Source organism: Echiichthys vipera (genome assembly GCF_963691815.1).
Source record: "Echiichthys vipera genome assembly, chromosome: 19".
Taxonomy (NCBI): domain Eukaryota; kingdom Metazoa; phylum Chordata; class Actinopteri; order Perciformes; family Trachinidae; genus Echiichthys; species Echiichthys vipera.
The window spans coordinates 23,429,290-23,456,731 of NC_139844.1; the positions used below are offsets into that span (position 1 = coordinate 23,429,290).

General features: G+C 45.2%; 1 protein-coding gene across 1 annotated transcript; it reads left to right on the plus strand.

Moving 5' to 3' along the window:
• Positions 1 to 11,258: 11,258 nt before the first annotated feature.
• Positions 11,259 to 26,288, plus strand: LOC310961729 (uncharacterized protein; the record flags this gene model as incomplete). Its single annotated transcript, XM_083933940.1, has 11 exons — positions 11,259 to 11,519; positions 14,371 to 14,493; positions 14,725 to 14,894; positions 18,309 to 18,364; positions 18,475 to 18,613; positions 19,052 to 19,179; positions 22,289 to 22,424; positions 23,026 to 23,203; positions 23,342 to 23,425; positions 25,133 to 25,424; positions 25,507 to 26,288. The coding sequence occupies 11 exons, from the start codon at positions 11,259 to 11,261 to the stop codon at positions 26,286 to 26,288; spliced, it is 2,349 nt and encodes a 782-aa protein (XP_083790066.1).
• Positions 26,289 to 27,442: the final 1,154 nt, after the last annotated feature.

A 27,442-nucleotide genomic window follows, 5' to 3' on the forward strand; every position in this document is an offset into this window, starting at 1 on the left:
TCAAGATTTTATTCGCTCACATTCATGTTACCAACATATGTCATTTGATTAATCCCTGCTCTCTGTGGAAGGTCATTACATTTTGTTATAATCCAAAAACACCAGCTGTCCATCATGTGGCTGTTTGTTATAGTTACAAAAAGATGTGATAAGCTGCAACAAATAATGGTGTGTACCATGTGTGTGTTTCCCATCTCCTTAGAGATTAATCACTTCATTATGCTTTGAAAGTCTTGAAATTCAGCTTTCAATATTGTCTCATCCCACTTAAATTGGTCCTGGACTATACAGTATAAGCCCTGTCTGCCCAGTAGATACGCTGCAGCCACAGTACCCTAGCTTTAGCAGCATCTGCAGCACCCCTGCATTATTTCCCTCTGTCGTTCCTTCTCAAAAGGCTCTTTAACTAGCAGAGGGATCAGTGGGAAAGGATCTGATTGTATTTCTAAGTTATAATCCATGAATCATGCGTATATGAGAACAGGGAGGTTGGAAATATTAAGACATCAGACGCTATGGAGCTGAATATTTCCTTTGTTATTCTAGGCGCCAGGGCTTGCTCCTGGAGGAAGTGGCGGGCATTGTGGTCAGTAGCTGAGTACAGTATGGAATAGACTGTGTGTGTGTGTGTGTGTGTGTGTGTGTTGAGTGGTGATCGGAGGTGTGGCCATCCGTCTGTCAGGCTTCTTTCTCTCCTCCTCTCCTTCCTTCCCTTTCTGAATCGCTGCAGTCTGAAAAAGGTCTAATTAAAGTAATAAAACCACACTTCCCATCTACCCCCAAAACACACACTCTCGCATACATTTCCCCAGCAAACACAAACATCTAAAGCACTTTTGTGCACACAGGTAAGCACACGCACACACAGACACACACACACAGACACACACACACAGACACACACACACACACACACGCACACACACAGCCCCCCCTCCCCGCCTCCCCTGGTTAAATATCCTGGTTATTAAACAGAAATGTGCTGCAGATTTCTGAGGCTCTGTGTGCGACACATCTGGCCTGGGCTTTCAGGAAACGACTGGTTCACTTCACTCTTGTCATCACCTTCCAACACATTTCTTTCACATTTCAATTTGGGAGCGGCGCAGCAGGCTGCTCCAGCGCGGGTGCACACACACACACACACACACACACACACACACACACACACACACACACACACAAAAAGAACATCTGCACCTACACTTGCATAGACTCACATGCACGTGCACAGCCACACATAGACGCACATCTGCACACATGCGCTCAGGCACAGACACACACACACACGGCCCACATTAGCAGCAGTGGGAGTGCACTTTTTAGTGTTACAACGCTCTTTTTTCAGCCTCTCAGCTCAAAGGGGTGGGCTCTTTTTTTATCCCTTTCTTTTTGTGTTTCTCTCTCTCTCTCCCCCTCTCTCTCTCTGTCTCTCTCTCTCTCTCCCTCCCTCCCTCTCTCGCCAGTGTTTTGTTGACAGTAGAAAACCTCTAAACCACCCGTGACACAAACTCCCATTTTCAGGCTTGGTCATGGATTGGGTGGGATTAGCAGAGTGTGATGGACTGAAGCTCTGGGAAATACATTTTTTATGGATATGTATTGTGTGTGTGCGTGTGTGTGTGTGTGTGTGTGTGTGTGTGTTTCCTCCATAAGACTTTGCACACAGTGAACTCTCAGGCAGAACAAAAGGACTTAACAGCCAGTGAAACGTTTTGTCCAGAACTTAACACCAAATGACCGAGTTGGACAAAATGGACGGGTTGCGCTCATTAGGTTAACCGTCTTTGATTGTTGTGGGACTTTAGAGACTTTAAACGGGACATATTTTACACATTTTCTGGTTCATATTGTATTTTGGGTTTCTATTAGAGCATGTTTCCATGCTTTAAAGTAAAAAAAACACATTATTGTCTGAATATCCCTGTTTTCACCCTCTGTCTGAAACACACGCCTCTTTAAGACCCCCTCCTGAAAAAGCCCAGTTTGCTGTGATTGGTCAGTGTTTCTGGATCTTCTCCATCTGCACTTTCAGCGTCTCTGCCTCATCATTGCAGCCGGACGATGACTGTAACAGCACTGTAGCTGCGCTTTCTATCTTTGTTACGTCAAAAACATCCACACCATCCTGGCGGCTGGTTGAAATACACATTTTCTGAATACGGCTGCATGCATTTCTCTGTGGATTGAGCATTTTCATACTTCCACAGTATTTATAAAGCACCATGAGCATAAGCACCACGGCTTTATTATGTAAAGAAAGACATGGAAATTCCCTTTTTACAATATTAGACATTCAACCATTAAAGAAGGTATGTACTACAGGTTGATTCTGGTATTCTTTAGAGACAATATCGGTATTTTATCCATCCATCTTCAACCGCTTGTCCCTATCGGGGTTGTGGGGGGCTGGAGCCGATCCCAGCTGACATTGGGCGTGAGGCGGGGTCCACCCTGGACAGGACGCCAGTCTATCGCAGGGTGACAAACTGAGACAGACAACCATTCACACTCACATTCACCATTCACACCTACAGGCAATGAACCGAACACCTGCACGTCTTTGGACTGTGGGAGGAAACCGGAGAACCCGGATAAAACCCACGCAGACACGGGGAGAACATGCAAACTCCACACAGAAGGGGATTCGAACCAGGCACCCTCTCGCTGTGAGGCGACAGTGCTAACCACCACATCGTCGTGCCGCCCTCGGTATCTCATAATAAGGGAAAAATAAATTTGTCAGACATTTCTAAGCTGAGTGGTGACGGCGGATGGCTTCACAGTGTTCAGTGTTACTGGTGTTTCAGAAATATCACTTGTTTGGATCTACCTCTAGGTCCATGCTCTCTAAACAGCTCTTTTGCATTTGAAATGTTTGAAAAGTGATGCTGCGGACAAGTTTATGTGATACGTCAACACTTAAATATCTCCACACTGTGTCTAGACGTGAGTTAGGAATACAAGACAGCCTTAAATCAAAGCATGCTACTCGTGTTATTTAATTTTTTTTGCCCTTTCTTTATTTCAGTTTTTCTTGGCACACGATGTTTTCACAAAACACACTTCCCCTCACTGTTAGAGAGGTAATTCAGCACCACTTCTGCTTGAATTCGGCACTGAAGCAACCCGATCTCATTGAAACGTTTCTGCGGGCGGCAACAGTTTGGTCTGCATTCTGCTCTCACAGTATACGATGTAGAAGACGTGGAGCTTAAAGTCTTAGGGTGCAGTGAGCTGATTGTCTCTTCAGAAACCATGGAGAACCATTTCCAATCAGCATCACTGAAGCGGAGACCACAGAAGAACACGAGAGGTTTAAACCGCGGCAGCATGCAGGCGCTGACTGATGACACGCTAAGCATGCTACGCCGGCGTGGCGCTGACGGATGATGACACGGTGAAGCGATGGCGGGTGTCACTGACGGATGGTGACACATCAAGGAGGCTGCTGCCACGGATGAAGTCATCAGGGATTGACAGTCAGCTCCCCTTCGACACGACGAGATGAGTGACGATGCAGGAGAAGACAGTGGCTTCGTCACAACAACGTCCTGGAAGTAACTCAATCTGCAACCTTCTTTTTTCCGATGTCCGTTAATTAAAAGCAAACGAAGTGAGCACTGACCTTTAGAAGAGTTCTTCTTTGTCATTATCAGCTGTTTCCTCCACTCAGTAATTCTCCTACCAGTCCATTCAGCCATCCTCTCACACTGTTATACAACATCAATCTGTGCTATTTACTCCACTGCAGGAGTTCTGTTGGGATGCAGTGACTCACTTTCCCTCAAGCTGCATTATTGACTCAACAACAACGCTTACACAATGAGTGTTAACGTGTTACACACTTGTTTCGCTCAGCTGTGGGTTACATGCTGAATGCAGGTGGTGAGAGTGAGGCCTTGTAAAGCGAGAGAGCCATGCTGGGTCCCGGTTTGCACACTACCACGCCATTTGGAGTGCATAAGTGCATTCCAACGTATCACGTCATTTATGGATTCGTTAGATACTTAATTAAAAGTTAGGCACAACAATTGGTATGATTTCTTACACAAGCTGACATTCTATTTAACGCTGCGAAAGAGCGACTAGTGCGTGGCCATGATGGTTATGTTTAGGCAACAAAAGGTGACCGACTGGTTTAGTCACCAAAACAACTTGGTCTAGATGTCTAGATTAGAGAAATGGTTGTGGTTTGGCTTAGGCCCGTTCAGGAAATGAAAGCTGTAGCAGTTACGATTGAAATGGCAAATGTACAAACCGTACCCACCTGACCAGGTCTGTTGTTAGGCACTGACCTCTAGAGGCCAGAGTAATTATCATCAGAGCAAACACGGATGTAAGGTGACGTAGTGTCCGCAAGAGGTGGAAGGTCGGGTCGGTGGATGTGTCAAACAAACACAGGACTTTCATCCAGAACACTTTTGCTCCTGTCCCATGAAAAAAACTAAAGTCAACAGTGACCTTTTCTTAACTCATTTTGTTACGGATGTGGTGACAAAGGGTGTAACTACACATCAATCTGGAACGATATTCATTCATTCATCTTCAACCACTTGTCCCTGTCGGGGTCGCAGGGGGCTGGAGCCGATCCCAGCTGACATAATGATTACTTGTTTCTAAACCCCATAGAGAATCTCTGGGAAAATCCTTAGCGACAAAGTAATGTGTAAGAAACCCACTACAGTTACTGAACTGTGGAAGAGACTGAAGAAGAACGGACCAAGATCAAACCAGAGCAGTGTGAGAAACTAGTGATGTCCTGTGGGCGCAGATGTGCTGAAGTCATTCAAAGCTGTGGCCTCTACACTTCCTGTTCATTTTGAATCCTACAGAAGAAAACATTGTCCTGCTGTTCTCTAATTTTGCTGTTTTTCACAAAATAAAGTATTTTGTTGAAGAGCCTTGGTAATTTATAAAATCATGCTAGCACAGCTGATGTTCTATCAAATTATGTAAAATAAAAACTAACTATTTCAGAATAAATCCAGTATTAGTATCTGTGCTCTAAGTGAGCTTCAGTGTAGTGAAAAGTTGCGTCCATGACTCATTTTAAGCCTCATATAAATTTTAAGACTCATATAACCCCTTCAGCGTGATTCCAGACCTGCATCCCCCTGTCAGGGTTCTAATATGCAGTAATAACCCGCTCGCTCTCTATTATCCCTTATGTAGTGTCGTCAGTTGTGAAACATAAAATGCCCCCATATACTCAGAACATTACCGTGGATCAGGGGTGGGCAAGAAACATTAGATTCAGGTGTGTTAGAGCAGAGAGAAACCTAAAACATGCAGGACAGCGGCCCTCCAGGACCGGAATTGCCCAGCCCTGCCGTGGATGCACTTAGTGTCCTCCGTAACATCTTTCCCAGTTCATTATCTATGGAGCAGTGCCACACTTTACACTTGATGACATCACAAGTTTAGTAATCTAGTTTTGGGATTATCAAAGATCATAGGAGTAATAATTTGAATATATTTTTAAAATGGGTGTAGTTCCCCTTTAATTCATGTTTTTCAACTGGAGAAATGTGTGTTCTTCAAAGACACTTGGAAATAAAGCGAGAATAAATGGGGGGGGGGGGTGTAGGTGGACACTGACCCCTTTTCTATTCATCTGTTGATAAATGATTTTAAATGCAGCTGCTGGATTTCAGAACAGCGTCCTTGCATCAGTCTGTTACGTCCACTGGAGGGCAGACAGCGACAGCAGCTCTGACAGACCTGCTAACAGAGGTGGACACAAGAGAAAGCAACCCTCACACTGATGTCTGTCTGGGCTGCACACTGGCATACTGTGATATACTGTATTAGCCTAAACAGACATGTACAGAGATTTCAAACCCATGTTGGACACGGGTCCATAGCATCAGGAAGTGTGATGGACAGGAAATGGGGGAAGGAGACGGGTCTAATACGGTGAGGACTCTGCCTCAGTATGTGGGGCACCTGCTCTACCAGGTGAACTACCAGGTGCCCCATGTTGTTTTTCTCATCACATGGATCACAAACACATACACACACATACACACACATACAAAGCTACTTTTAATACAACTCCGAATCAGGTCAACATTTGAGAAAGTTTCCAAAATGGTCCCGTGAGTGTTCCTGGCTTCTCATTGACTGGACCTCCAAAAGGATACGTTAATAAGACATTAATGGTGCAGAAGATGCATTGAATGTTTCTATCATATCATAAATCTAATCATTAAACTTGCTTTTATTTATTCTCCTGATGAATATCTACTGTGTAACCCTGTTCTTTTGTTATAACACAAGGAGTAATGCGTTTGATAGCAACAGATTCTACTTGGGCAGATTGCACACATGTCGTTTTAGCTTGCACATGTTCTTAATGCCCAGGATGTTAAATTATTCTCTTTGACTGTCTTAAACATTACATTACATTTCATTTAGCTGACGCTTTTGTCCAAAGCGACTAAGGGTACAAACCAGAAGAGTGAGTTATTAAGTAAGTGCGGTAGCTTCAAATAAGCCGATCAATAGAGTTCTACATATAAGTGCTTTTATTTTTTTTATTTAGAAAATGAACAACCTCCTTAGCCAAGAAAGAGATGCGTCTTTAGCCTGTGGCGGAAGATGTATAGATTTACTGCCTTCCAGAAAGTAAACCCCCTTCTGCTTAAATGCATTATAGTGGTATTGCACTCTAAAATCACCCGTAGGTGTGAATGGTTGTCTGTCTCTGTTCGTCTCTATGTGTCCTGTGATAAACTGGCGTCCTGTCCAGGGTGGACCCCGCCTCACGCCCAATGTCAGCTGGGATCGGCTCCAGCCCCCAGCGACCCCGACAGGGACAAGAGGCTGAAGCTGAATGAATGAATGAATGCATTTAGACTATTTTTCTTGCCTCTTCACTGATAGGTGCACAGAGTGACCTTATGGCAGCAGAGACTAACCTGTCAACAGAATGCAACAGGTTTATTCCTCACAACTGTTTTTGTCTCCCTTGTCCCTTATTCCCTTTTGAGTCCCTTTAACGGTCCCATATTGTAATAAGTGAGATTCCCATGTCTTTTTTAATTATAAAGCAGGTTGAGCTGCTGTATAAAATACTGTGAAACTGTGCCTTTGAGCCCAGATGCAGAAGACCCGGAAGCTACTGAGATGTACCACAGAACAAACGGTCGATCATTGACCATCAATGGTCCGCCCCCTCAAGGTTTCCCATGCAAAAGGGGGAAGACGAGGCCACTTGAAGTCAGTGCTGCTGATTCCCTGACTGTGAAGAGTTATATCTCTCATTAAACTCTCTAACAGGCTACAGGGTATGACTGTGAAGTACATCATGCCGTGGCACAGAGAGGATCTTATTTTAACATTTAGCTTCTTGCTCTTTTTTCAGTATAAAAGCAAAAAGGGTAAATGGGAGAAATGAGAGAAACTGAGTAGAAGACACACAGAGAGAGAGAGAGAGAGAGAGAGAGAGAGAGAGAGAGAGAGAGATGGTGAGAGGGGTGGGGGCCGGCTGTGTCTGTTCTAGTGTGGTTTCGTGGAGTTATTTGGTGTTAAAATATGCCTTAATGGTTGCTGGGGATCCATTTATTACAGGCAGGAAGCAGAAGGGGGTTTCTCTTCTCATTTAATGTGACCGCCGAGGAGGTCGCCAAGTCCTACAGGCAAGCCTGCATTCCTCCGCGCCAACGCAACACACACACACGCACGCACACACACACACACACACACTCGACTCTGTATACACGTATACATTTCCTGCAATACGTGTAAATGCATGAGTAGATGCAAAGACACATCATTTCAAAAGCATACACACATCACTGCTTTTAACAGCTTACAAATAGGCATATATGCACAAGAGCACACACACACAAATAGACTGTGGTCTCTGGCAGTGAGAATGACCTTTACTGAACCATGAGCACACACGCACACACACACACACACACACACACACGCACACACACGCACACACACACACAAGCCTCTGCAAAACGTTTAAACCTGGCAGTGCCAAAGTTGTATAAAAAGCCTCCTGAGGTCTTATTAATTTGTTTTTCAGTTGTGAAGCTGGGTTTCTCTCCTTCTCACTCATCCTGTCTCTCTCCGTAGCCGTTCACTCGCTTCCTGTCCCTCGTCGGTCACTTTGTCTGGCATAGAGCGCAGCACATCGCTTCCTCTCTCTCTCTCTCTCTCTCTGTCACACTTTATTCCTTTCTTTCTTTCTTTCCTCCTCTGCGTCCGTCCAATACAGAGCCAGATACAGCTTGACACCCTTCCCCTGCATTAGGGAGGGTGTGTTAACACCTCCTCCCACACACGCCAGGGCCCTAAGACCCGTTTATGAAGTGTAGGGCTCCTGGCGTAAGAGTGCACATGCACACATGAAGTAAAAGAAAGAGATTAAAGATTTTGCGTAGGAAAATTACGGATTTTCTTAAAAGGTTTTGGTTGAATGTTTTCACAGTGTTTTGGATTCTACTGATGTGAACCCACTAATGGTCGGCTGATCCTGTGTTTTGCGGCTCATTTCCGAATATTCTGGAAAAACGGTTGGGTGTGTTTTATATTTATGTGTCTTTTTCTTTCGTTATGGTGTAGACATTTTGGACCTGAGTCGGTCAACGTTGCTGAATGTATCTCATAAAGGGTTTTTAAAATGTTGGCCCGGTCACCTCGAGGGGGAAAAGTGGTCGACAAAGTGTTTTGATTGTGATTACACGGAGTTATACGGCGCCTGAGTGCGCACAAAAGGGGTGAAAACTGTCATGGCTGCTGCAACTGTGTGTGAGTGTGTGTGTGTGTGTGTGTGTGTGTGTGTGTGTGTGTGCGCGTGTGTGTGTGTGTGTGCGGTGTATGTATGTGTGTATGTGTGTGTGTGTTGTCTCTTAAAGCCAAATCAAATTATACAATATCAACACGTTTAACACAAAATAAGGTAACTCTAGAAGCTCCACTTGGTTTCTACAGTCGCTCAGTTAAAGGTTGCGTAACGTTGTGTGTGTGTGTGTGTTCCAGAGTGTGTGAGTATATTGGGTTACACGGCGGATATAAGGCTCTATCCCTCCTTTCATCAGCTGAGTGAGGATGAATCAAGCAGCGACACACTGCAATCTGACCCTGTTGTGCGCGCGCACACTTTCATACGCACAGTAGCAGCAGAGCAGACATAGCTCAACGCTGGCCATCACTCATCGACGTAAAACCTCACCGCTGCTTTCCATTGATCACCACTGTTGTAATAACACATACCTCTGTGACTCTGATCCTTCTCTCCACTAGGCCCGTTAAATAATATCATTGCTTGAAACCTCAAGTTTGCTTTTACTTGAGAAAGGCATGTAAAATTGTTTTTCCATGGACCATAACAGGCAGATTTCATGGGACGGAGGCAGCAGATATGTGTCCCGCTGAAGGGAGGCTACAGAAGGAAGACACTGCATCCCCACCCGCTACAGCTGCAGGTGCTGTTCTGGACCCTGACCTCTGACCCCCTCCTGGGCAAAACAAAAGACAACTACCATGCTCAGGTCAACATTGAAGATAGTAGCTTTAAAGGTAGTATGGATATAAAGGACATTTTATTTCTTTATGAATTTGCTCGCTCACAAATAAATGAGCCCCATTCAAAACAAATCTTGTACTGAACATAAACTATTGCACGACATTAGAGGCACAATCCATTTGACTCAGATCCAATGACAGGTTTAAAGGCGTACCTTTGGCGTAACTTCTTAACGCACTGGGTCACCCTTGAGTGTTTTTCAACGTGCAGGAAAGTCAGATAGGCTTCAACACATAGTTAGCATTGTGCATTTTTAAAAGGACTACTAAGTTAGGTAGAGGAAGAGTCCTACTGCTAATCTTAAAGACCCCCTGCAGTGAAACTCAAGTTTTCTACCTTGTTAACATGTCTACATGGCGTTTTTATGAGCTACCACACATATCATGAGCAAAATGAGCCGTCGACGCCGTGGCTGAGCATTTCTCCCGTGTATCAATGACGGTCTCAAAACTTTGGATTCAGACAGCCGGGGTTTCATACATGACCAATAAGGAACCAATCCTGTCAACGTGTGGCTGCGGCATTTCATTTTTGTATTTTTTTTTTATAGGAAAACCATGTGAAGAAAAATATTAATCATAGCAGAGTATTTTTACATACTGTTACCCTCAAAGCAATGTCAGTCAAAAGCAACTGGACCTGGTTATTTGTCTAGGAAGACGTTTCACCTCTCATCCAAGAGGCTTCATCAGTTCATGTACGCATCTGACCAGGCTGGGACTGGACCAGGACCAGGACCAGGACCAGGACCAGGACCAGGACCAGGACCAGGACCAGGACCAGGACCAGGACCAGGACCAGGCTGGGACTGGTCAGATGGACCAGCGATGACCTGGACAAATGAGAACATTCGCAGGCTACATACTGTAACGTGTCTGGAGGAGGACTTCCAGGTAATAGTCTGCACCTTTGCTGGTAACAGGAGCAAACAGCTCCAATAGCTCCGTCCAAATGTAACAAAATCCACCTACTAGCACTTCTAAAGCTCACTCATTAACATGTTATATCTTGTTTGTTTAATTCATACAAAACACAATGTGTTAAAATGACAAGTTGCAGCTTTAGGCAGATTTTGTGACTTTTAAAAAAAAGTCTTGAGGTGATGGACATGTACCTCTCTTCCCTGTCCCCTGTGACACATATGTTAATATGACATAACACTGAACTGTCCTCACATCGCGAGAAAAAAGACCTGAGAATTAAAAATGGACAGAATTATAAAAGAAAAACCAAAGGAAATGAAGTAAGAGAATTTGAAAAGTTACTGTGTAACTGTGAGTGTGTACCTTAGTGTGTGCAGAGGAGGGGGGGGGGGGGGGGGTAATTACGGTGTTGAATGTCTTCCTCATCACTGGCTGACCCAAGAACACAACGGTTAATCATCCACTAACCAGCAGAGAGAGACAGAGAGAGAAGCCAGTGTTGCATGTTGCTCCGTTGGATTGAAAAAGAGACACGTTGAGACACCTGCGTTGTCAAAAGGTAAAACAACAGAAGAAGAAAAGAGGAGTCTAAAGGATTTACGTCACTACTTTAGAGTGGAAGGATAACGCGCACCTGCTCCTGCAGACGTTTGTTTTGTTGCAGCAGAATTATCCCTTACCTTGTGTGTTAATATGTGCGTACTGTTTAGACTTTCCTGTTTTGGGATCTGATTGTGTGTGTGTGTGTGTGTGCGAGGCGGCCACATGGGGCCCTGGCCCTGTCCGGGATGCCAGCTGCAGCATTGAAGCCCTCCCCAGAGGACATGGTGGCAGAGGGAGGGGGCGAAGGAGAGCGCGGCGCTTCCCAGTGGGAAGCGTCAGGGCCCGGCCGGGAGAGGCTGCCTCTGCCCTCTCTGAAGGTCCCCAGAGAGCTGCTGCGGAGCTTCCCCCACTCCAAACGAGTGGGATCCTATCTGGTGGGGAAAATGATCAACAAGGGATCGTTCGCCAAAGTGATGGAGGGGCTGCACATCGGCACGGGGGAAAAGGTCGGTGCTTTCTCCCTGAGTTGACAACAAGAGTGAGGAGACATGGAGAGACATGCCTCAGACTGAAGATCACACACACACAAGATTATGATTACACAGTCACACAACTTGTAACTGATTATTATACTTGTGTCTGAAGAAGGCAGTGGCCTATTATTACTCTTGCTTTGTTTACAAAAACTCAGTCAGAACCATCTGTAATTTATTTCACAAGCATGACTCCTGCAGTCAGGGTCTGGGATCTCACAGGACAGGAACCTTTGCTCAATGTATTTAAAGCGGTCTGAGGTGGATCTGTTCCTGCTCTCTGTATCTGGGCTTAGTTTTAAAAACGCGTACTCGTCCAGCAAGTGCATAAAAATCAAATACCATGTAAACATGATTACAGAGTTGCAGTTAGGATTTATGTTCCCATGTATGTTACACAGGCCTACATGCTGTAAATAAGCCCATCGTGGGACAGAATTTACATGTGTTGCCCTGAACATGTCGGGTTTAAAAGAAAGTAGAAGGGGAAAAAAAGAATATTATATAGTTTTGTCTGTTTTTGATGTTGTGACTCTATAGTGGGACCATATGGATGTGCACTTTACTGTGTGTGTGTGTGTGTGTGTGTGTGTGTGTGTGTGTGTGTGTGTGTGTGTGTGTGTATGTGTATGTGTGTGTGTGTGTGTGTGTGTCTGTCTGCCTGCCTGCCTGTCTGTCTGTCTGTCTCTCTGTCTGTGCGTGCGTGCGTGTGTGTGTGTGTCTGTCTGTGTATGTCTGTCTGTCTGTCTGTCTGTCTGTGTGTGTGTGTGTGTGTGTGCGTGTGTGTGTGTGCGTGTCTGTGCATGCGTGCGTGTGTCTCTGTCTGTGTCTGTCTGTCTGTCTGTCTGTCTGTCTGTGTGTGTGTGTGTGTGTGCGTGTGTGTGTGTGTGTGTCTGTGCATGCGTGGGTGTGTCTCTGTGTCTGTCTTTCTATCTGTGTGTCTGTGTGTGTGTGTGTGTGTGTGTGTGTGTGTGTGTGTGTGTGTGTGTGTGTGTGTGTGTGTGTGTGTGTGTGTGTGTGTCTGTCTGTGTGTGTGTGCGTGTGTGTGTGTGTCTGTGTGTGTGTCTGTGTGTGTGTGCGTGCATGCGTGTGTCTGTGTGTCTGTGTAACTTTCACCGGTCGCTGAGTCCCTGACCCCGGCTCATGTGTACCTGACCTGGTTGCCATGGTCACGACCAAACTCATCTCCGGGGGTGTTTGCTCCTCTTAACATTTGTTACCCTCTGCGAGTTCCTCGGGACCTTTGGAGGTGAAGTCTGCAAATCTGCCGACACAGTGGAGCTTTTCGTTTTGAATAAAAGGATAGAACATGCAACACATAATTATTATACATTTTTACCCCGTTATTAATGGAAATACACGTAAAAGGAAAATAAACTTAGTCCTTTAAATGTTTTATTCACACCCAAGTGTTCCCTGGTTAGTTATCTATAAACTACTGTCATCTGAACACGCTGAATTATTTTCTATATTTCACCTTCATGAATTTATAACCAGTCAAGTGCTTTTCCCGTCATCTGGAGGGTAAATTGGTTGAGTACACAGTTGCCCAGTTAGACACCAAAGACTCCCAGCACTGAGATCAATGAATGTGATAACAGTGTGCAGACTGTTTGTTGTTTTCCAGCACTAATATGTCATAAGATTACTTTTCTCCCCTGTTCCTTATCTTTTGCTTGCTACATTTAAAATAAAGGTAAGGGCTTTAGTATTGTATGGAGTGACACAGGTCAGAGTTCCACTTAGGGCGCACTCCCACTGTGCGTCCGTCCCGCGCCCCGTGCTTTAGGGTCCTTGTCCCCCCCTCCAGGCCCGTTTGTACTCACACTACCTGGGCCTCGGAGAATGCTTCTTGCTGCCTATACGTCATCACGCCGTAACACGTCACACGCATTGATGACGTCATGGCGATGCGTGGCTTTGTTTCCAGATCTTTCCGTAGACCTCGGAGTTTTTGTGCGTCTTGTCGACTGTTTTTGAATCTTTTCATCGACCAAATCTGCAGTAAACACTCCACCTCCGCATCACACCAACGTGAACCTTTCACCGCCATTGTTTGAAATGTCCGCGCATGGTCCCTCCTTCTTTTCTCTACGTCCCAACAGGCGCACAGGAAATTACCTCAGAACCGCCGTAGGCCTCGTGCTCGTACACGTGCGCACGCTCGTGCTCGTACACGTGCAAACGTGCTTTACAAAAGCCCACCTCTCCCAAATGGTGCGTGGACGGCAAGCGTACTGCTCCTAGATGCGGTACGGTTGCACTGACACTGGTAAAACGAACTAGACTTTAGCCACGAAACACGCTTGGGCACGGTACAGCTGGACAGTGTGAGTGCGCCCTTAGAGGCCTCATAGGGGCTCATGACTGAATTGCCAAGAGTTCAATTGTCTGAGTGAGTGAAGAAAATGTGGGTGGATGAGCAGTACACTGTTTTTCCTTAAAGGTCCCAGTGTGGTCATTTTTGGTTATAAAGCAGGTGTCAGTGATATATAAATATTGGAAAGTATGAATGTAAGGAAATGCACACGACTCATATTAAGAAACTGCACCTTTAAATGAGCCGTCAGGACTTCTGCACAGTTGCGATGTCACAACTCTGCTATAGGTGCTGCTACGGTGTCGTTATAGTCAGTCCTCTGCAGAACATAATATGGTACCTTAAACTACTGCCTCACTACTGTATAAGAGTTAGTGTGTGGCTCTGTTCCTGTTCACATGTGACCGAGTAGATCACCCAATTAAGAAGCAAACTAACTTTTAAAAAGAACAAAGACTTTCCCTTGAAAAAACAGCTTTTGTATGTTTGTGTGTGTGTGTTTAGGTGGCCATTAAGGTGATCGACAAGAAGAAAGCGCGGCAAGACTCGTATGTACTGAAAAATATGAAGAGAGAACCTCGAATTCATCAGATGGTCCGACACCCTCACATCGTAGTCCTGCTGGAGGTGGAAAAACAAGAACACACACATTCATATTCACACATCAACACTCACACATATGCATATACAGTCAACAGTGTGTGTGTGTGTGTGTGTGTGTGTGTGTGTGTGTGTGTGTGTGTGTGTGTGTGTGTGTGTGTGTGTGTGTGTGTGTGTGTGTGTGTGTGTGTGTGTGTGTGTGTGTGTGTGTGTGTGTGTGTGTGTGTGTGTGTGTGTGTGTGTGTGTGTGTGAGTCAGACCCTGGAGACAGAGAACAGCTACTACATGGCCATGGAGCTGTGTGCTGGAGGAGACCTGATGGACAGGATCTGTGAGAGGAAGAGACTGGAGGAGAGGGAGGTGCGGCGCTACACTCGTCAGATCCTCTCTGCAGTGGAACACCTGCACAAACACGGCATCGTACACAGGTGTGTCACACACACACACACACACACACACACACACACACACACACACACACACACACTCACACACTCACACACACACACACACACACACACACACACACACACTCACACACTCACACACACACACACACACACACTCACACACTCACACACACACACACACACACACTCACACACACACACACACACACACACACACACACACACTCACACTCACACACACACACACACACACACACACACACACACACACACACACACACACACACACACACACACCCTGCCTCCACTTGTTGTCTGCTGCTTCTCTTTATTGCGTCTTCTTTGTGATTAATATATTCAGTCCTTAATCTTTTGACCTTATGATAAAAACACTTTCAGTTGCAGTCCTGTGTCATGTCTGAAGTGTGTATTGTACCAACTTCTAGGGGAAAAGGAGAGAATTGCAGATCAAGTTTTGGACTTAGGATGACCTGCTTTGTTTTTGTTGATTATCATCCAGACGCAGAGTAGTTGTGATGAAACAATTATATCAGTTAATCAACTGTTTAATAGATAATTTGTATTTTTCAGTGTTGTGGACTATTAAGTTTTTTGTAGACAACACCTGCTCTGGTGTATTTTATATATTTCATAGAGTTACTAACTAGTAAAATAATAACATTAACTGATATTGATAATATTTCTAATAGACCTGGAAAAGCTGCAGCAAAATCTATCTCCACCAGTCAGCATCTATTTGAAAGAACAGTTAGAGCTGATGTGAAAGACACTGTTCACTGTTGATCCTGGAGTCTCTGCTGGTTGCCTGAAACCTCCGGGTGATGGCAGAAGTTGCTCCTCTCGTCCACAAAATATTCCAGCAAAATGTAAAAACACAACTACAGTTTATACAGTATATGTATAAATATAATTTTGTTTTTACATTTTGTTAAAAAAGCAAGTATATAAGTGTATTCCTTGACGTTTTGAACTCATCCTAAAGTAATTTGCAGGTCGTCAGATGTTTAAGTTGAACTTGGCTAAACTTGGTTGAAAGAGTTTTTAGACATCTAGGTTGCATGCATCATTGTCCCATCATCATTTAAAAGTGCTATATATGTGGAGCAGCTCCTTTATTTTGTTGAAATCAGGAAAACTAAATCTGCCGATGTATCTAAAAGAAAATAGCACAGTTTGAACCTAAATGTCTGGTTCTCTTAGTGCATGCAAATGACCAAAGCCACAGGTACTGAGCTAGTGGAGCGTACCTGCAAACAGTAGCTGTTTGTTGCATCGTAGAAGGTCAGACTTTATAGATTCACACACACATATGCACACTTGTGCACACACACACATACACACACACAAAAAGAGTAGTTTGCAGGGCATTAACAGCCTACAGAGGAGGAAATGATGCTGCAAGAAAGGCAATATATGGCACAGTGCAGTGTGGGAGCTGGGGGTGTTATTTTAGTGGCATTTTAGTATGTGAAGGTGTTAGATACACAATACTCTCTCTCTCTCACACACACACACACACACACACACACACACACACACACACACACACACACTGTTACACTGCAACCACACACACAATATGCTCCGTTCTGGGCCTTGGTTTAAGACCTTGGCTCCTCCGAAGGTGGGAATGTGATTACCAGGCAATGACCTCATCATCCTGCGCCGGCGCCATGATTCACACATCATCACAACATCATGGACTTCCTCTCTAATGAAGTCCCTAAACGATGGCGCTCTGAACCCTTCAATAGCACCTCTTTCTGTCACACACACACACACATGCGCACACTCCCTCTCCACCACAGTCCCACACAGAGATGATTAAACTGGAAATAAATGGAAAATTTGCACTTAAATGCACCTCCTACCACCCACATCCAGTAGGTTTACCGCATACATTTTCTCCTTTATGACAATGTCTGCTCTTTCGTGCCCTTTTTTCCCACTTTCTTCCTCCGTCTGTCTTTGAACTTTATTCGGGTTGTGTGAGCAGTGTTCCCTGGCTTTTCGGGACCCTGCGTGTCTGCTGCTTAGATGAAGGCAGATAAAAGGAACATGGCTTATTCCCAGGCTATATTTTATAAGGGAACTCTCTCTCTCTCTCTCTCTCTCTGTTAACCGCAGATTTTCATTTCGCCCGGTCGTTTCAGAGCAGGCGGTGGGGTTGGCGGTAGGGTCGGGGTACATTTAGGGGAGTGAGGCAACTTTCCCAGGTGAACACAGAGATATTACTGTGGTGGAGAAGAGCGAGTAAATCAAGAGGCAACCTGGTCTCACCAAAAGGCGTGTGAATGACACGCTATTTCTCTCAAGCCATCTCGTGTATTATTACAACGCATGTCATGATTTTTGCGTGTCATTTCACGCCATGTAGTCTCAATTGACTTGTATAGTGCAGAGATGGCGTTGTCATTTCACGCACAAATGTCATTGAGGGAAAACCCACGTGTTCGTATTTCTCCGCTACTTTCCGGAGAAATACGAAGTGGTGGAGCTTTCTGTCAGAGGGTTGTTTTTAAATCAATATTTCCTGTGAAGGATGGCTGAAATAACGTGCGTGAAATGCCCTAACCCTTACCCTGACCCTAACCCTAACCCCTAACCCTAAACCTAACCCCTGACCCCTAACCCCTAACCCTAACCCCTAACCCTAACCCCTAACCCTAACCCCTAACCCCTAACCCTAACCTCTAACCCTAACCCCTAACCCTAACCCATAACCCTAACCCTAACCCTAACCCCTAACCCCTAACCCTAACCCATAACCCTAACCCTAACCCTAACCCCTAACCCCTAACCCTAACCCCTAACCCTAACCCTAACCCAGACCCTAACCCTAACCCTGGGGAACTACGGGCGTTAAATGACACGTGAAAAGCTTAATATGCGTAGACATGCACGCGAAAAGTCATGCAAGTCATGAAAAGTGGCGTGCTATTTATACGCCCTCCCATGAGACCACGTTGCAAGAGGAGCTTCACTCGGGTCTGCACATTTCAGTTTGGCTTGAGTTGACGATCATGATGGGTGCAGGCTTTTAGGAGTCCAAGACAAACTAATAGCCCAAATAACCACTAACTATTCCCCCTGAGCTCTACCCAAACCCAAATTTAGCTTGGGTTTTCCTTTGCTTCTGTGGGTCCGGTCTGGTCCCATCTCATCTGGTTGTCCATAAATACACAGAGAAAGCTTAGTAAGGCCAAACACACACTGCAGGAGTTCTTAAATTGGACAACCACCATGCCTGTCAATTGAAGTGCTCCAAAACAGGCATCTGCAAGGAAAAACTCCCTTTAGAAAATTCCTGTAGGATTTAGCACAGTAAACCACAGTCTTTCTTTGTGAACCAAACAGCTCTCTCTCTCTCTCTCTCTCTCTCTCTCTCTCTCTCTCTCTTTTCTTCTGCAGAGATTTAAAGATTGAAAACTTCCTGCTGGACGAACACAACAACATAAAGATTGTGGGTATGTTGACATTCCTGCTTGTTGGACGGATCCACATGGCAGAACCTCTCTTAGCTAAGCGGTGAATCTGTGCATGTGCTCCTCTGTTAAAACGATGATGTTTCACGCAGACTTTGGCCTGAGTAACACTCTGAAGGCTGAATCTCTGTCCCTGGAGCTCCTCAACACCCAGTGTGGAAGTCCTGCCTACGCAGCCCCCGAGCTGCTGGCTCACAGGAAGTATGGACCCAAAGTGGACGTCTGGTCGGTGTAAGTGATAAACTCTTAGTGTGTGCTGTCCTGACCCTGCACAAGGTCAATCGTCTTCCCATACTACCAAACTGCATTCTCACGTTACAACACACAAACATATTTTCCAGCAACCTGTGGAACCTGTGCTCGTTGTGAAAGGGTCAGATTTAAACACATGGTTGTGTATTGAAACACGACTACTTGATTGGGTTTGGATGATGATGATTGTGTCGGTTAAAATAACTTTGTTTTGTGTTTTTAAAGTTACTCACGTGAGTTACAGTAGATACGACACAAGCAGCAGTCTCATGGGTGAAAGTCCTGTGTTTGTTTGACCCACCCGCCCACCTCGATCTTCCCCCAACAGGGACTTTTGCAGATTGTAAAAATGTCTTAATCATACGAATTACAAATAACAGAATGCATTACAGAATGTGTGTGTGTGTGTGTGTGCAGAGGTGTGAGTATGTTTGCCATGCTGACAGGGACTCTGCCCTTTACCGTTGAGCCTTTCAACATCAAGCAACTTCACCAGAAGATGGTCAACGGGGAGATCAGCAGCATCCCCAGTGACGTCAGCAAAGGTAACTCTGCATTTCACCTAAAAGTCTTTTTGTTTGACCAAGTATGAGTGAATCTACTTCAGCAACATTGTAGTTAAAGTACTTGACTTGCAAAAATGAGATGAAACAAAAGAAAAACAAAAATCGGTCCCATGTGGTATATGTTAAAGGTTCCACATTATGCTCATTGTCATGTTCATACTTGTATTTTGGGTTTCTACTAGAACGTGTTTACGTGTTTTACCGTTGCAAAATCACATTATTTTTCTCACACCGTCTGTCTGAATACACCTGTACTCCCCCTCTGTCTGAAACGCTCTGTTTTAGCGCCTGTCCCTTTAAGCCCCATTCCCAAAAAAGCCCCGTCTGCTCTGATTGGTCGGCATTTTAGGGTCTTCTGCATCTGTGCTGTCAATGCCGCTGCACCACCATTGCAGTCTGGGAGTGACTGTAACAGCCGTCTAGCTGCACGTTCTACTTGTGACATCACAACTGTACAGGAGTCCCGACGGCTCGTTTAAAGACACAGACACTGAATACGGGCTGTGGGTATCTCTCTGTGGATGGAGCGTTTTGATTCTTTTGCAGTAATTATAAAGCACCTTAAGCTGCTTCATAATGAAAACAAACATGGGGATCTACTTTTTTACAATATGGGAACTTTAAATAAGCAAAACCATAATAACCAAATATCAAAGCCCAAGTTAAAGCTGATCTCACGCAGAGTGGATTGACTCTATAGCTCTAAACAGGTACGATCCAAATTAGATGTGATCTCCGTAAGTAACATTAAAGTTAGTCATGAGAAATATTAGTTCAGCTTTTATAAATGACTCAAACTGTAATGCAGTCCTCTCTCTACAGACCACAGGTTTGTAATGAGGCAGAGAAGTGAAGGGAAAAAGATTTCACTTATTTCTAACTTCTTCCACTTGTTCCGTACCAAGCACACAGTGGCCTGAGTGTGTGAGAGTGTTTCTCTCCGCTTTAGTTCGGTCTCTCTCACACATTACCCTCTGTCACGGTGCCATGTCACCACAAACAAACATAGCTCCTGTTACTGCGGGGAAAACCAGCGTGGCTCCAAAACTCTGAAACGGTGACAAGAGGATTAGTAGCTGTGTCGCTGCCACGGGCCGGTGTCTTAGACATCCACATCAACTCTCAGACTTTATCTTGCCTCGGGACAGGGTTGGGTTGTTCTTCTTTCTTTCAGACTGTTTTACTGTTGCCGATCCCATTTTCTTTTTCTTGTGCCACAGCCATTCAACCCCGCTCTCGGGTCGGAAAGTCTCGTCGGACTGGCCCATTTTTAATTCTCTTCACCCCGACTGTGACAGCTGATAGTAGCACATAGAATGGATCAGTCGTCTATCAGTGAATGTAGAGGCTATCCTGTTCAAATCCACCTGCTCCTCCACACTAGGGAGCTTATCAGGAATCTCCATCTGGAGTCAAACTATCAACCCTTCTTGGCTGTCACCAGAAAGCTTCATGCCACAGGCTGACATCACGTGTCACAGGCTGACATCATGTGTCACAGGCTGACATCACGTGTCACAGGCTGACATCATGTGTCACAGGCTGACATCATGTGTCACAGGCTGGATCGGTTCGTCTGAAGGGGAATCCTGCCCTCCTCCATGTTGTCGTCTCTGATACAGTTTCAGTGTAGTCACAATGAGACATCAGTCTGGAGTTGTTGTGCAACACTGGCTCTTTTAGTTCGGCCCTTTCGTCGGCAAGAATAGTCCAAACTGTGTAGTGCGTAAAAAAAAAAAAATCCTTCATGCATGGTTGGTGGTCTGGAGATATTCCACCAATCTGCACGCCACAGTTCCCTTTAGCCATACAAGAAGAAGAAGAATTACTTTATTTTTCCCGCAACAGGAAATTCAATTTTTTCACTGTATTATTATACAGGTTACACAGACACAGGCCCGAAATACACACACACAGGCACAAACAGGACCTACATACATGCAATTAATGGAGAGATGTCAGAGCGAGGGGAGAATCTAAACCTGCGATAAAACCTGGCGAATGTAAGTCATCCTCTTCTCTTGGGGCGGCAGTAGCTCAATCCATGGGTGACTTGGCTGGGAACAGTAGGGTCGCTGGTTCAAGTCCATGTGTGGACCATGTATGGAGCGTGGACTGGTGGCTCGAGAGATGCCAGGGCACTGCCGAGGTGCTGTTGAGCAAGGCACTTAACCCTCAACTGCTCGGGGCGCTGGTCATTGGCAGCCCCCTCGCTCTAACATCTCTCCTTAATTGCATGTATATAGGTCCTGTTTGTGCATGTGTGTATTTCGGGCCTGTGTGTGTGTAACATGATCAATAATAAGAGTGAAAAAATCTAATTTTCCCGTTGTGGGATAAATAAAGTAATTCTTCTTCTTCTTCTTCTTCTTCTTCTGAGCTCTGTTTTCAGACTGTCCTCACCAAAAAAACGTCCGTATAGGTCGATTGTGCGAGCAGCTTTTTATCCCCCATATTTACATTTGTTGTTAGGCAGCAACTTCTGGTAGCTGTAGGTATTATGCCGGGAGCCAACGGAAATACGGCGATTTAGTATAAAGAGCGCCAAAATCCAATGTGTAGAGCAGCAGGAGGGAGGACATTACACAGATCACACCACCCCAGTGGAGCAGTTTCTTAATTTCACTTGCAGTTCTTTGTGTTTTTCTGCTGATGTTGCGTTTGTTCTTACCGACACAAGTCCCTGAATCTGGTTGTCTGTCCAGATCGACATTTCCGTTGCCGTCTTTGTGTAAACCTTGCTTCTTCTTCACCCTTGGATGTTTGTTTTCTTCCACTGTTGCATGATAGAAACTTCCAGCTGTATTCACACGGGCTCGCTCTGAGATGACCCAGTCTTTGTACTAGGGAGCTGGCAGGGTAAACTCCATTTGATGCCCGTTCCCACTGAATCTGACATTTGGGTTCTCAAATACAGCCCCGTCGGGTAACATCAAGATAATTTCAGGTTTGCAGGGCATGTGTGAAAGGGGCTGTAGTAGGCCAATCATACAGTAAAGTTGTGGGCTAAAACTGCCAGTACAGCATAGGCTATAATTTCCACATTGCACAATCTATCCAGTTTACTTCACCCGTGCTCCCACTTCAGGTGCAGTGGCGTTTGTGTTGTCCCTCCTGGAGCCAGACCCAGCTAAGAGACCGGGCGTCAGAGCTGCGATGGAGGAGAGATGGATCAACGAAGGATATGCCAAAAAACCACTTTACACACTCTCTCATAAAAACAGGTCTGCTGTGTGACTATACACTTGGACACCCTGACTACAAACACCCAAATGCAACCCAAAAGATTTCCCTTGTATAAACGTATTTAGCAGAAATTAATATTTTCATATATTGTAAAAGGTTGTATCCTATTTTCATTTAATAAACTTAAACTTTAGGGAAATATGTCCCTTATAAAACTATGTAAATCCCTTTTTTATACTTTCACACGCACACTCCTCAGGGAAAGTCCTGCAGCAAACGTTACAATGTGGGAAAAAGAACCAAGAGGGAAATCACTGCGAGGTTTCTAACAGAATGAACATTTTTGTGGTCAGTAGAGTAACAGCTTTGTGTATTATAGCATGACTAAAAAGCTTTTATCACTTTACGCAGTGTGGAAATGCAATCATGTACAGCTCCTCTTGGCAAAAATAGATTCTCTGAAATCCACACGGAAGAAGCGAGAACTGTTCCAGCTCTGCTCCGCTCACAGTTGAAAATCATCGAACCACAACCCTCCTGTTGCCGTTCCGACTAAGCCGTACCAACAAATCCTTAATGACCTCTAACGCTTCTCACACTTTATCTTTGTAACTGTTCCCCACTCTCGTTGTTCCCTAGGTTGTGTCCGGAGGATCTCAACGCGTCTGTGCTGGCGTACATGACGGAGACGCTGGGCTACTCCCTCTCCGAAATTATACACACACTCACCATCAACCGACCCTCTGCCATCATGGCCTCCTATCACCTGCTGCTCAACAAGCTCTGCAGGAGCCAGAAGGGAGCCAAGGCCAGCAAGGTTCACACCTCATTTTTTAAGCACACACACGGACCCAAGTGGGTACCGTTATGGTACCGTAACAAAAATTGATTAAAATGCGACAGTTTTCATGTTCTGCTGTGAAGTTTTAACAGCTGAAACTGATTGATTTGGCAGAAACTAGAGAGCAACGACTGGAGTCTCCCAAGCAAGGATACATGGAGAGAGAGGCATAACACCGAATCAAAGACTCATCGAAGGGTAATTTTGTCAATAGCATCATAACACAAATACAGCAATCATTAGGATATGTTAAGCTATTATTCTATTAAATCATCCATCCATCTTCAACCGATTGTCCCTGTCGGGGTCGCGGGGGGACTGGAGCCGATCCCAGCTGACATCAGGCGTGAGGTACACCCTGGACAGGACGCCAGTCTATCGCAGGACACATAGAGACGAACAGAGACAGACAACCATTCACACCTACGGGTGATTTAGAGTCACCAATGAACCGAACACCTGCACGTCTTTGGACTGTGGGAGGAAACCGGAGAACCCGGAGAAAACCCACGCAGACACGGGGACAACATGCAAACTCCACACAGAAGGAGTTTGCAGATTATTAAATCATGAGAATTTTTATTGCCAAGACTAAGACCCAGATTTAATCCATTCAATACATTCTGTCTTCCCCTAAGGCACTCAGCCCCAAGCCCATTTTTTCCTTTGAAGACATAAAACAAAGAAAAAGTCACAAAAAAAAACAACCAAGTCAGTAATTTCCTAAAACACCCGAGTACCGTAGACTTTAGCAAATGTTACTTAAACAAGAGGAAATGGTGCATTTGTTGTGGACAGTTTTCAGCTGCAGATTAAAACACATTTGATGCATAAGTCAGTGTTTACAGGAAGGTGCATGCAGGATTGAAAAACACTGATATGTTTTTACTCCATTTTAATAAACAGAATATCCGAGTAAAGTGAAAAATAGAGTGCTGCAGGAATGAGTCATTAGTTATTTTTGCACTTTCTCAAAGTCAGTGGGTTCTTTGAACGGGTTCTTGGTCAGATGCCTGAAACAAAGTGTGTGGTTAACACAGGCTGAAGAGCTTTTTCACGCTTTGTTCTACGACATAAACTACGTCAGTGTAAACCCAACTCGTGAATGTTGAAGTGGCTAAATGAGACTAAAAGGTTGTTGTTGTTGAACATGCGTAATCAGTTGGAAGTCAGTGGCGGTGGCGTAGTCATGCAACCATGGTTTAGTTCGTTTTTAGCCTGACGTCAGCTTTTGACTTCTGGAGATTGATTGAAATATCAAAAGAGATGAGAAAAATATCGTAACTTTTGTTTGTCACAGAGCTTATTTTCTGCAATAATCCAAAATCTTAAAGGAAAACCCAGGTGGCTTTTTGTACAGGGAACCACAACAATGCTCTGTAGGCAACAGGACAAGATTTGGGAAGCTGAAGCGGTCTGGTTTCTGTTTGTAGTCAGAGTAGTATTAACCACGTTTGAGCAGAATTTGGTTTCATGCAGCTAAACGGTCTGTGTGGAGAGCAAAAGAGGCAGAACACATTGGCCGCCATGCAATCACAGAACCCATCAGCTACCCTCTGACGCCCATTCAGCTTTTCATACACATTTTGTATGAAAAGTGTCACTTTTTGACTGCTGCTCGGAAGAGAAACGTACAGATATCCGCTGGCTACATTGGAAAGCCTTCAGACAGATAGTCAATGGGTTCTGAGATTTGGGGGAATCTAACTTCCAGATTGGCGTACAAAAGTACGTCATCCCTTCAGCATTCTATGAGAATTAAGCCGTCTGAACTCTGGATCCTCTGCTGTATATAAACATGGACGTAAGAGTGGAACAGATGAAGTGTTGTGGCTGTATTAGAAAGAGTCAGGCAACTTTCTATTTGAGATGACTATGAGATGTCTTTGTTACACTTGATTTTAGAATGAACCGACCAATGACAAAAGCTCGAAGCAGTCCAGCAGGCCTCTGAGAGCCCAACAGGCGACTGACTGTCAGAGCAACAGGAAGAGGCCTGAGGACCAGCGCAGGAAGGACCACAGAGAGAACGCAGAGAATCATCCGCCCTCTCCATCTCTGCCCCACCTTCCTCACTCTGCCTCCCCCTCAATACCCCCTCGCCTTCCCTCCCCCGCCCCTCCGTCTACAGAGGACGGGGCCACTGATGAGGACATCGCCATCACCTTGGACACCAGAGAGACGCTCTTTCCTGAGGGTAAGGATTTATAACCTGCTGCACACATCCTCATTTCAGTGTCTGACATACTAGACTGTATCTGTATGTATGTGTGTTCCAGTGTCTGTGTTCGGAGACAGGGAGCTCGTCCATCTTTCTCCTCCGAAAAGCTCCGCATCCCAACTCTGTGACTCCGCCCCTTGCCAAGTCCCCTTACCCGCTGAGTCAATCAGAGACATGACCACGTCGAGGCTGATCCGACAGACGCACCTGCTCAGGACAACTCAATCAGATGGGGCGGCAGACCCTGGGTCAGACTGCTTCCACGACAACCGCCAACAAGATGACCACTCTCATCACTTGAGCATCAACGAGCGTCTGGAGAAGCTGCAGACGTTTTATTCCTCAGAGAAGAATGGCATCTCTCCCAGAATGCTCCTGGAGGCCGACGCACACACGACACACCCCTCGAACAGAGACCACCTGGGCACCATGGAGACGACACAGACGTCGCCTTCTGCCACACTGCCCCGTCTGCGCAACGTGGGGCTTAAAGATGGACGAGGCAGGAAGATGACATGGGTAGGGTTGACGCGACCTGGGCCCCCGGGACTTCTGGTGAATGGGTCTAAACCTCCCGCCTTCCCCTCGCAGAGACAACATACTTTGGTCATTAAGAGCCTCAGGCAGGAGAGGGGCAAGAGAAGAGATCTGTCGGCAGCAGGAGGTGGAGGAGGAGAGAGAGGCACGGCGGGAGGAGGGCTGAATGGAGCAAAGAGGAACTCAGTTCAGTTACGCTCATCTCTCCAGCGTCGGGTGGCGGACCTGAATCTGCCCCTGCTTCCTGCTGCCCTGCAGGGGAAGACAGAGAGGAAGAACCAGCTACACAGCATGGACTACTGATACTTAGAGGGGAGGACATGATAGGGAGGAAGTGAGAGAAGCCAGAAAAAGGTGCGAGAATAGAAGATAGCGTTGAGGTTAGTGACAAATTTAGAAAGCAGATTAACAGTTAAGAAGTACTGGCCTTTGTTGGAACCATAGACTGTAGGAATAATGGAAAGAGTCACCATGGTGTCACACATTGGTTTGTGGACTACCGTTTTGAGGGCAGAGTCAAGGATCTAAAATGAGTACACAGTGCTGTGGCTACACCTTGCTAATCCTCTATCCTCATTGACAGGTCACGTGTAGCCCCACTTTACAGCATACCCCTCTTTATCATCTCATTTACTTTAAATGGGACCATAATAAACAAAATAAACATCATGCTGCATTGAAGAAGACTTAAAACTAGCGATTTGGACTATAAACTCATTAAGAAAATGTTTACGGAGAAGTAGGGTCTTTTTCTCATTGACTTCTATACAATCGCACTTCTTGGAGGAGCCAGTGGAGTCGCCCATGACTGGACATTAGAAAAGAATGCAGGTTTAAGACGCTACTGCATGGCATGGCTTCACTTTTCAGGCCCAGAAGCTACGTCCAATTTCTTTTTTTTTTACAGCCTATGGTGGAAACAGGGGCAACATTAAGGTGAATAAAATAGAAGGACACAGGGTGGATGGTATGAAATATTGAGTAAAGATGGTACAGCAGTAACTATGTGGTGTAAAAGGCAGCTACAAAAAGATGCTAAAGCGTTCATTCTCCACTGTCACATTCACGCCTCCTGCTCACCAACAGGACTCCTTCCCAAACAGCACACAGTGTGCGTCCTTTAAATGCTGCAGTGCCAAAACTCTCACCTTATCAATTATAATCTACCCATTGATAGCAAGGCTTCGGTCTAACTACTGTAGGATTCATTTCATGTTAATCTCCACCCGTCACAATGTGAAGTCCATAATGTACACAGACATATGTGTCTATTTGTATTCACTGTTCTTCAATACATTTTTGTACTGACATTGTACGTCAAAGTAAAAAGGTCTCAATTCTACCTTGATATGTGTGTTTGTGGCAAGATCTTTGCAATGTTATTATGTTAAGAAAATATAAATGCAACGTCAGGCGTATGTTTTGAAATGTTTACTTGATATCTCCACTTTATGGAT